Source organism: Anguilla anguilla, chromosome 6, assembly GCF_013347855.1.
Source record: "Anguilla anguilla isolate fAngAng1 chromosome 6, fAngAng1.pri, whole genome shotgun sequence".
In the NCBI taxonomy this organism is placed as follows: Eukaryota; Metazoa; Chordata; class Actinopteri; order Anguilliformes; family Anguillidae; genus Anguilla; species Anguilla anguilla.
This window is the reverse complement of record NC_049206.1, coordinates 52374551-52385821: the sequence shown is the minus strand read 5'-3', so window position 1 is coordinate 52385821 and position 11271 is coordinate 52374551. Positions and strand designations below refer to the sequence as shown.

Below are 11271 nucleotides of genomic sequence, written 5' to 3'. Positions count from 1 at the left end.
ACTCATTTCACAGAGGATCCATCCAGTTCTTACATTTTAGAATCAGGTGCTTTCTCCCCAAATACCTGAGACATTTCTTGGTGTAAGTTCATCCAGCAATTCAAAATAAGGAGGGAATCTGTCTTTGAATTCTCTTCTAGTGTTCAAAGTCAGTCTGAACAGACTGAGCAGAATGAAATGCAGTGTTCACTGAAGGACACAGCTGAAGTACTTATCTTGTACATGATTACTCGCAACAATGTCTCCCACCAGCTGTATGTCACTGGTGTCCAGAGGATAAGAAAGCAGAGAATCTACCTCTAACCCGATAATTACTCTGAACTGAGAAACATATTATTTATTTACAACTGGCAAGATTCCTCAATCTTGTTTAATTTTAGCATCAACAGTGTCTTTGTGCATTTCAATATAAAATTATTACACATAATTGTAACAAAGAAACTGAGTTATGATAAATAATTTTGACTCAGCAATTCAAGGGTAAATTATGTTCTTTTTTAAAATTTAAACTTTATCTCATCAGCTTTCACTGGTGTGAACCTGTGGAGCTCTGCCATTTGATGCTTGGGTGATTGAAAAGACAGAAAACTACCAGACTACAATACACTGTGACGTATCAGACTTGAAGCTACCATGGATCAAAACAGTGGTCATCTTGCCCAGTCAAAGTGAAAGAATGGCATCTGTTAGGTAGGTAGATGCCTGAGCTGGTATTGTACCGTCAATGTGTAATTATTTCTTGACCCAGCGGAGGGCAGTATTGTACCAGTAAATATCTGTAAACCAACCACAACCAACAGTACAGCATTTGCAATTATTATATTCCCATTTAAAATACGACACATAATTTGCATATGTATACATATTTTTTTAAGGTCTGTATTTATTATTCCAGGACTTTCATCCACAACATAAAATAATTCAAATTAATCCATAATTCTACTTTCAGTCAGCCTGAGGATATGACTTTTATAAATCAAAAGTTTTTGGTATATGTCGCCAGTCCTCTCACTCATAACTTAGTATTATAGAAAACCTTAATATACACTGTGATCGATAAATACTAGGCCTATGTGCGCTGATTGTTTCGACTATGGTGTGTGCTCCTCAAAAGCAGTCAGACAGGTCGAGTGACCGCTGGGTGCCGCCTGTGGGAGAAATCCGGAAGAGTTCATTCAAGGAACCAGTGTTTGGAGGGGCAAGCAGGACTTCAGTGCGGCTCGTCGAGCTCCCAAACTCAGCGAGGGAAAATCTGCACGCGAAAGGAAATGTTTTACTGAGGATTCGCAAATGTTCTCTACATCTCGTCGCTGTTTCGCAGAGATTAACAGCCGAGATGTCTGGAAACGAAAAACTTTATGGATTCTTTTTCGTTTGCTCCACACTTTCTTTGCTGTTTGGTGAGAAACCGGGTAAGTAACATTAGCTAGCGGCTAGTGAATGCAGACGTTTGGTTAAACCTGAAGCGCTCTTCGGAAAACAAAACATTCAAGACTTTTATATATTAACCATGCATAAAATGAAGTCGAAGCCGTAGGCTATTGGGACAAGGTTAGCTGTTAATTCAGAGATTTTACTGGACGTTACGCTTCTTGGCATACTTGTGACGGTAAAGGGTTAACACATTGTAGCTATGCCGACTGTTCCTACAATTTGGAACTGATCCTCTCCTGGCTGATCTGCCGGCTAAAACTATACAAAGCTGAAACATCACATGTCCGCGCTAAAAGGTTGCTGTGGGGGTTTTGTTGAGTTCCGTATTTAGCCTGTGTGCCGCCAAACTGTCATTTCAACGAATTCTGGGGATTCAGAACTTTTGTCGAGGGAAATGACAAAAAACATCGATCCATGTAGTGCTTTCTTGGCGTGGGAAATGAACGAATTAATTTCCCTAAGATTACCCTATTAGTTTTGTCATCTGCTAACTTCTGCCACGACCAGGCCTGTATTGTACAAGATTTATAAATGATGGATGTTGCGCTATTGGGACAAATAAATGTAAGATAAAACTCTGCAGCAGGACGCGTTAATGCATGGGTTGAAAACCAAAACAGTTTCTGTGGTCACGACCATTTCCACTGGCAAAAATGGCAAATAAATCAGTAATTTTAAAATGTTAAATGGTTGCAGGATGGTTAAAACGTTTAATTTCATTCCGGTTAGTTCTGCTCATTTTGAAGCATTGTAGTTGCTTTTACTGTTTCAAATGATTAGATATGGAATTCGCATTTTCATAGTCTATAACCACCTTTTAGTCATGTGCACCTTACAAGTTTGAAACTACCTCAGCCGTCGTGTTGCCATGAAGTGGTAATGCTGGTGTGTAGCCTATCTTGCTTATTCAACACGTACTGCTGTTATGCTGTCTCCTGTTCGTGTGTTGCGCTTGTACGCGCTTGCCAGTTTACTTATCTGAAGTAGAGTTCGTGTTGCAACGGACTTATCAGGCGTTGGTATGGGAAGACCGCTGTCAACGTTGTTGTGCATTGAGTAGTTTTTCTTTTAGTTCCCCCCCCCCCCCCCCCAGAAAAAGACAAACAATTTTCGGTGGTTGCACAGTTACACTAATAATCTATGTCGGAGTTAATGAAGGTGGTTTAAATGTTAATAAAACAGTTGCATTCTTTAAAAGGGAAAGCATGTAGACCTTTGAGGTGTTTGACTTTGCCTGGACCTGCCTCTGGGACTCTACATCACACTGACAGCGGGGTTGGCGGCCGAGATTTCATTTCACGTTCCCAGCGTTTGCCTGCCCAGAGGTCCGTTGGGTAGGCTGGGGTGTCATGGGAATGACAATGCGGCGGTCGTCCCATTGTGCCTGCGAGCCTGTGCCATTGTTGCACTGCGCCGGAGGGGACGGTCAGTCCCCTCACCGCTGAGGAATGCGAAGGAGCTCCACGCATGCCTAAGCACTCGCGCTGCAGTCCCACTACGTTCAGTGGCCCAAGGAGGGCTGCCAGATCTGTCCAGTCTGTCAGTTTTTGATGTTTCGTGTGTGCTCGCGCGCGCCCGTGCGTGTATACTGTTCGTTTAAGTTAATTGCGGTGGTTATTTGGCACCCCTGAAGTTCTGGCGTGACGTCCTTTCTGATATTACCGTGCACGTCAGGCTGCCATCGCGGTGCTCGTGCACGCACGACCATGCCCTGAGTCAGATGTGAATTTGTAATGCTTACTTGGAGCAAAAAAAGATGTGTAGGTGTGCACACAGTGGATAATTGTGCTTCAGATGGCACGAGGACAACGCTCTGTACTAATTAAACATATAGCTAGTGAGTCATAGAATGCAGTTTTGGTCTAAAAACGTTGCATGAAAATGTCTGTTATAAAGGCCTGTTTTGAAGTGTCAGGTAATTATCCTGTAGAATAAGTTGGTTTTGTACATTTTATCCCACACAAGTTTCTGTATTTTTCTTGTCTTTTGTAGAATGTATGCAGTTTAACAGTCTGAAAATGGAAATGGTATCAGCATTTAAATGAACCTGTATTTTGTTCTTTTTTTGAAGAAAAGCTGTTAATATTTAATCTTGCCGTTGTCCCTCAACATGTGGTGGAGGTTATCATTGTCCTGACGCTCCATCCGAACTGTTGTTTGGACAATCTGCACCAAGTAAATGACACTTGCAGAGCTGTGTGATAACTGCTTGGCAACCTCCACCTACACACTTTCTCTGGGTGAATGCATTTAAGAAAACCTCTTTGTGCAGCTTAATGAGGACCGCCAGATTGTTATTGAAAGGAACACAGCCATTACCATTAACCCTTAAACACACTGAGTTCAGTGTTGTCGTGCAGAGCTCCATTTCATAATTCCTCGGCAGGTTAGTAGCCTTTGCAGTACTGTGGTCAGAAGTGTTTAGGTGGGGCCTGGCAGCGGTAGGATTATGATGTCAGTGGTCTAGCACCTGCTCTCAGGTAGCGGCATCCTGTTTATGTTTCTCCAGTACTTTTTCAGTCACCCGCGCAACCTCTTTTGGACTCTGGCCAACTGGTACCATAATAGGCTCCCTTGTCTGGCTGGTAACGTGCTAAGGGTGCGGTAACGACAAGCAGCGTCGAGTCGGAGCTTTTATTTTCGCAGCGTTTCCCCCGGCGAGGAGTGTTTTAGAGTTCCGCTTTGTGCTCGCCTCTGTCCAAAAAGAAAGGCCGTTGCGCTACAACGCCCGCTATTGATTTCCCGGCTTTTGTGAACAGAAAAGGAGTTAACACGTTCAAAGCGGTAGATTTCCGTTAGGCAGTTACGGGCGACGCAGCTGTGAAGCGGTCCCTTGACTGGCGTGCCGGTGCAGTCGCAGGTGTCGGCTCCTCGCCCTCCGAGACGGCTGATTAACCACAGCGTGAGCGAGGTGTGCCGTGTCAGGTGGCCAACTGTCTCGGATTCAGCCAACTGGCGTCCGCAAACTTTGACTGTAAAAAATAACAAAAGTAATACATTTTGTATAAGCAGCGCGTTCCGAAAACTGACACTTTATACAGGGAAGCAAAATACAGGTGTTTGTTTTTACCTTCACGTGTACAGTTTGTCGAGTTTAATAACCACCAGCATGTACTACCTACCTAACTGTGTTTTCATGAAAAAAAGCCAACACTTTTTTTTGTAAGGTAAAGTTAAGGGCAAAATTTAGTTAAATCCTGACCCAGTCTTTCCTCCCACTTAACAGAATGCAGGATTTGAGGCTCAGTTTTTCCTCATGGATTTTTCCCTAACTGGTACGTTCAGAGGCACACTGGTTGTGTGGAGTCACTGTATGTGTTTTGACTTGTAGCTCTGTGAAGCCAGTGTTGCCTCACCCTGACTCACTATTATGTGATTAGCATGGTTTCTGCTAGCTTTTTCTGCTGTGCCTTTGTCTGGTGCAATAAAATGTAGGCATTTGATTCTCTGTTGACCTGTTGAAACTAGTTTTATTGCCATAATTAGTAATTATCCAGGGTTGCTCATTTCTGTCACATTTTATGGTATAAGGAGACCTCTTTGCAGTTGTTCGGTTTTGTTAGCTGGCTTCGTTGGCCGTTGGCTTGGTGAACATACCACTGTTTTGCGAAATATGATAGTTTGGTTAAATAAGAAAAATGTGGATTGAAACAAGCTGTGAAGTACAGAAGCACTCATGGCGTTTTGAGCAATAAAGTTCATTCAGAACACCCTTGTAACTAAAACTTGTCTAATGTAATGTTCTAAAGACTATTTTTGTAATTCCCAAAAACTAGCCTTTTCGGTGATTATTAGTTTTTCAGGATGCCAACAGTATGGTGGTGCCCAGCAAACCTTTTTTTTTGTCTGTAAACATGCGTTTGTTCTCTGCAAATTCTTTGTCTGAACTTGTGAGATCGGCATTGAGTTTTGCGATCGCTCATTTCCGCCTCCTCCTCCTCCTATCCGAGCAGGAGACGACTGTGGCCACGCCGTCCTGGGCCCCGAGAGCGGAGTCATCTCCTCCAAGAACTACCCCGGCACCTACCCCAACAACACCCGGTGCCAGGTGAAGATCCGCCTGGCCGGGGGCACCGGCGTCGTCCTCAAGTTCGCCGACCTGGACATCGAGGCCAAGCAGTGCGACTCCGACCACGTCGTGGTCCTCCAAGGGGCCTACGGCGGCGACCCCGGTGAGTCGCGGTGGGCCTTCGTCTCGGATTCGCGCGTGGAACTCGCCTCGCGACTGCGCTGGCTGCGCTGACTGCGCTAAGGCCTCAACACAAGCCGGGGCTTTGTCTCGGGGAATCGCGCATGGCGACCGTTTCCGCAATCGCTCGACTGAGGTCAGCAGGGCAAAGTTGTGTACTTTTCTAAGTATAGACCTGAGTGGATGCCCCTTATATAGCCGACCACCGAGCACCTAGAGGAAACAGGAATCCGTTAATGCTCTTTAGGAGGGTTGAGGAAAGGGGGCTAGAGTCGCTTCTGACCGGAGTTATTTTGGGTCAGGGAATACTTTTCTAGTTTGCTTCTAAATTGACTCAATTGGGGGTTTTCCTGTTTTTCTTATCTTTTTAATTCTCTCTGGAAAATGTGTGCTGTGAAGCACTGTGCGACAGCCTGTTTTTAAATGGGGCCATACAAAATTAAAGTTAGATGAATCGACTCCCTGATCCGACCAGATGATAATGGGTTTCCCCCTTGAGCCTGGTTCCTTTCCGAGGTTTCTTCCCATCTGCCACAAGGAGGTTTTCCTTGCCATTGTTGCTTTAGGCTTGCTCCTGTGGGGGTTTAGGCTAGGGTTGTCTGTGAAGCATATTGTGACAATCGCTGTGAAATGCGCTGTATAAATAAAATTTGATTGATTGAATTTGATTGATTGATAATAGGCGGACCTGCTTAAATGAAAGTTTATAAGTACCGTCACTGATAGTGGAGCTTTCTCTGCCTGAACTGTGTTGTTTGCTGGAAGACCTTGCGCTGGTCAGGTGTGTAGTCAGAAGTGTCGGATTGTGTGGAATTGGCGGTAAGCTGGCTGCGCACCTTCGAACGCCACAGGCCCGATTTAGGTAGCCGGACCTTGTTAGCCGCAGCCCCCAGCTTCAGCTCCTGGGGGAATTCACCACAAATGAGAGATCCACATGTCTGGGAGTCTATTTTTGCGTCTGTTTTTCCCCGCAGGACTCAGGAAAGGGGGCAGGTGGTCAGGAAGTCATTGTGTTTGGTGTTTAGAGGAGCGGTTGCCTGTTCTGCTCCTAAGGACCGCAGCAGGGGCCCAGTGTTTGTAACGGGTAAAAGCAAAGTGGCTCAGATTTGATCTTAACTGACTAGCCTGCTTATCAGCAAGTCTTATTAGTTATCTGGCGAACAGTAATTATGCGATCAATTGTTTGTCATTATTGGTTCTATAATGACAAATCAATTGAACACAACTATTGTTTGGCAGAAAGCTGATAATATAGGACCATAAAATTAGCTGAAAAATCAATTCATTATACAAATTGGTTAAATTGAACATTGATACACAGTACAAACTTAAGGGGCAGGCATTAGTGGAAATGTCAAACTCAAAGGAACCAAAATGTCAGTTATTGCTCTTTAGTCAGTTAGAAGCTCTGTCAAAGCTAGCTACTTTAGAAGTGCGTTATCTAGATTTGGAGAGGCCTATTTATTGGAGACCCATTTTGTTGCTCGTCGCTAATTAAAGACACATTTTTAAACGAAGTGTTCATTTTTTAATTTCCTGTTGAGTGTCCTTGACAAAGCTTGGGGTCAATCAGGCGTAAGGAAGCGTTTCTAAAGACCAGGCGTTTGGTGGACCTCATCTTGCGTGTTAGCCCGTTCCTGCCCTGAGGAAGAGTCGGGAGAGACGAGGAAGGAAAAGAGGAGACGCACGCGGGAATTACTCATCCCGGCCCGTCAGACGGCGACTCGGCGGGGCTTCTGTTTTTCGGGACGCGGGGCTAGAGCGGCCTATAACAGGCAGCGTTTATCACCCCGCGTCTCAGGCAGGGGATGGGGGGGTTTTTTGGGGGGAGTGGGGGGTTTTTGTGGGGGGGGGCGCTGTCTCGGCAGTCACACGGTCCTGTGAGTAATGGCGACTGCCACGTCTGGAGAACCCAGGATGTCACGGGATCTCAACCGAAAACCAGCCTGGGGGGCCGAGCTGTCGCGTATGCCGCCCGCGCCCCGCTAGCACGGTGGAAAGAGACTTTCCCAGCGCATGACAAACGACTGTGGCGAAAGATTTTTATGATGCATCGCCATGTGATTCAAGCCATGTACAGGAAGTGTTTTGGACCAAATTACTCAGATCGAATGGTTGAACATAGTTTACATACATTGGATTCTGAAGAATTTGGGAATGGTCCTCAAATGGCATGTGTCATTACTTACATACCTATGAATCATATTTTCCAAATTTGAACTGAATTTAAATAATGCATCAAATCCCCTAATTTGAATATATGTTATGAACGCCATTGCTAAATATTACTCCTTCTGTGAAGAGAGAGTGTAGCTTACCAAAAGCAGGCTTCCTGGAGTATTTAACCGTGTCAGTGTGTTTACCACTGACCAGTCAGAAAAATAATAAAATAGCCCAGTGCATACGATGATGCCAAATCTAGGACGACAAACGTTAGGAGGAATGGGTTTCCCTCAAAAAGTTTTAGTGAGCTCTGTAGCACATTGCAGTGCCAGTGCTTTGATTTTGATATCAAGTCGAGGTTAACCGATCCTCTGAAAACATGCCGGAACACGAAGCGCGTTTTTCGTCCGTCGAAGTTTCTCTCCAATTACGACGTTTCGTGCCATTGAAAGTTTGGTCGTGTCGAATCGGAGTCAGACGTGCCGGGTTCTGAGCTCCACCGCCAGTCACCTCGGGTCTTTGTAACGTCGGATTAAGGGGCAGGCATGACGGTCTTTCGCAGGAAGAGCCGCCGCCTGTCGGGGCGATGAGCCGCGCATTGTGTTTCGGGCGCGTCAGGTGAAAGATGGGAGCCGTCGAGACGGAAGCTCCATTATAGCCGGGCCTCGCCACGGCAACGCTCTCTTTGAGAAGGCCCTGGGGCCCCCTGGGTGTCTTTACCTCCTTTTGTCCACTGTACAAATTATTTATAGTCCTAATTCCGGCCTCGGGCGCAAAAGGGGAAACATATTTTCTCCTTTGTTTGAAAGGGAGGGAGGAAGAGGGGGCTCGGGTGACCGTTTTCAGGGCAGTGCCGTTGACCTCTGGTGAGACATCTCACCTCAGGACCTCATTATCTTTGTACCGCAGACAATCTCGTTGAAAAGGTCTCCCACACCCTTTGGGATGATGTCAGCAGTATCTCACAGTGCTTCTGGGAGTTGCTGTATTTCTGTATCTTGCCTTAGGACTGCTCTGTAAGGGTCCTCATCATCCTTCTCCTCATCCTCCTCATCACCATCATCATACCCCAGACATACCCCATCTTGCTGAAAAGAGTTTGACACATTGTTTTTTTGGGATGATACTTTTTTTTTTTTTTTTTTTTGGCAGTGTAGTATCAAGGCTCTGCATATCAATATGTTACTTGAGGATCTTTGTTAAAATTTTCAGTGGAGACTCACAAGAAGTAAATTAATACAGATCAGCATCTTCCAAGGGCTTCCAGGCTGGAAAAAGGCGAAGTGGTTTTTAGCACGTGGCACTTTCAAAATCTTGCGTCGGCTCTTGAGTGACAGGCTGCTTGACGGTGTTTCAGTGTTCGGGCCGTCCTGTGGGAACCTGAAGACGCAGCCCAGAGACACGGTGCTCGTCGACTCCAATGAGATCACCGTCCAGTTCCAGAGCGGAGTTCACATCTCTGGCCGAGGGTTTCTCCTGTCCTACGCTACGAGGGATCACAAGGGTGAGGCCCAACTCTCCTGCTTGTCGAACTGCAGCCATTTTGCCTCGTTTCGTTCAGTTAACGTGTGTGCTTTCAGCGTTGTTAACCCTTGAATGCGTAAGATCACAAATATGTGATTAGAATGTTCTAAACATTCTAGAATGTTTGGAATGTTGAACAACTACTGGTAACTGAAAACAGTGGAGCTCTAGAACACTGACTTGGAATGTTGAAGAAACATTCCAAAACACCTACTCTTCCAAGGGTTAAATAGATTTTGGTAATATAAAACAAAAAAAACATAATACTGCTCTGCTCCAGGTGCTAGATCTCACATGTGCAGGTGTGGAGAGCCTCGGGCTGATGACAGATTTCATAGCTTGGAACTGTTATTTGCAAATCAAATGGCTCTTGCACATTAAGCTGGCGAGGAATGTCTGCATTGCTGGGTCACACAGGGTTGAAGGATCTCCTTCACGTGTAATAACCGTGGAGGATGGCAGGTGTCGATGTTGGAAATGTAATTGCTCCGCGTCCTCTGCGCGTGACGCTTTTGTGGGCTAGCGGCCGCTGTCTCGGGGCGGCGGGACGTGTGCTGGGGCATGTCTCTGTTCCTCTCCTCAGGGTAAATCCTGCAGGATCGCGGATCCTCTGACGGTCAGCGCATTGACACGTTTCAGCAGCTTAGCGCTCTGCCTGGTCTAAGATTTAACGGCCTGTCCCTCACACCCTGTCCGCGGAAACGGCCCGGCTACCCCAAAACATTCTCGCAACGTTACCGGAATGTTTTGTGAATGTTATAACATTGCCACTGCACGGCGGCAGCATTGCGAGAACGTCGTGTGTTAGCTGGGGAACGTTCTTCGTGCTTTGGATGTGTCGGAGCTTTTGCTCTTCTCTACCCTGTTGTGTGTGGTGTGTGCGGTGAAAGTGAGGACGCGCGTGTGGGTCCCTGGTCGGTTGGCGTGCGATATGTGTGCGTCTGTGATAGGGAAAACAGAGGAAAGGAACTGGGTACGTTGTCCTGTTTTGGTGGTTTTTTTTAATGGCTGTTCTGCGGTTGGTTGCCTGTGTATGCTCCATCCTACCAGCCTGTATCGAGCTGTCGCATTGTCTGCCTCCTACAATATGTCTCCTGTTCTGTCTCTTCCCAGATCTGCTCACCTGCCTGGACAAAGGCAGCCATTTCTCATCCTCAAAGTACACGTGAGTCCTCTGCGTTTAAATCGCCGCTTGCGTCTGTCTGTGTCTGTCCATCCGTCTGTCCGCCTGCCCGCCCTTCTGTCTGTCTGTCTGTCTGCGTGCGTGGGTGTTTGTGTGTGTTCTTAGTCTCTGGAATTCAGACAGTGCTGACGTGATGTCTGGCTGGTCACTTATGAGACAGCGTTAGGCCTGTAATAGAGTGTCTGGGACGACAGCATTACAGGTAGTCTCCTGAGTGTGTAGCAGTGTGTCTGAAGTGGCCAAAAGGCCAGCAGCCTTTCGTTAGATTTCTTCTCTAGAAGACACATAAACGAACGACAACGTTTTTGCTATTTTCGCCATGAATAATATCTCTTCAGATAATCATTAAGGCATTACTGTATTAGTCACACTGTTTATGTTTGCCTGTGTTTTCCGTGTTCATGAGGCCGTGAAGCAATCTAAATTTGCCTGTTGTTGTCTCTGTGCTAAGCTAACACAGACGCTATCACGGGTGTGTGAATCATGGAAAGATGTCGCACCGGTGTACTAATATGGAGCGGAGCTGTTTGGCAGGATGCAGAGAGAAGGTGCTCACGGAGCGTGCCGCATTGTTGTCCCGTCTTACAGGAAGTACTGTCCGGCAGGATGCAAAGCGGTGGCCGGGGACGTGTCCGGGGACGTTGCGCAGGGCTACAGACACGTGAGTGAGAGAGTGTGTTTTTCCTCTTCCCCCTCTTTCGGCTGCCACGAGGCACACTTTGGGGATTTGGCCAAAATCAAAGTCTCAAAAGTCAGCCCCCCCCCCCCCCCCCTTTAC

The 11271-nt window shown here is 46.4% G+C and overlaps 1 protein-coding gene across 3 annotated transcripts in view; it reads left to right on the top strand.

The window, feature by feature from the left end:
- The first annotated feature begins 1128 nt into the window (after positions 1-1128).
- Positions 1129-11271, top strand: part of dcbld1 (discoidin, CUB and LCCL domain containing 1) — a 28767-nt gene continuing 18624 nt past the window's right edge. Inside the window, exons 1-6 of one of the 3 annotated variants that reach the window (XM_035424147.1) lie at positions 1954-1998; positions 4661-4709; positions 5388-5606; positions 9144-9290; positions 10424-10475; positions 11082-11154. In XM_035424147.1, the coding sequence (XP_035280038.1) occupies positions 1966-1998; positions 4661-4709; positions 5388-5606; positions 9144-9290; positions 10424-10475; positions 11082-11154 (573 nt within the window). In that variant the 5' untranslated portion in view covers positions 1954-1965. Of the gene's footprint in view, positions 1413-1953; positions 1999-4660; positions 4710-5387; positions 5607-9143; positions 9291-10423; positions 10476-11081; positions 11155-11271 lie in introns of those variants that run through there. The other 2 variants (XM_035424146.1, XM_035424145.1) reach the window with 2 other exon arrangements.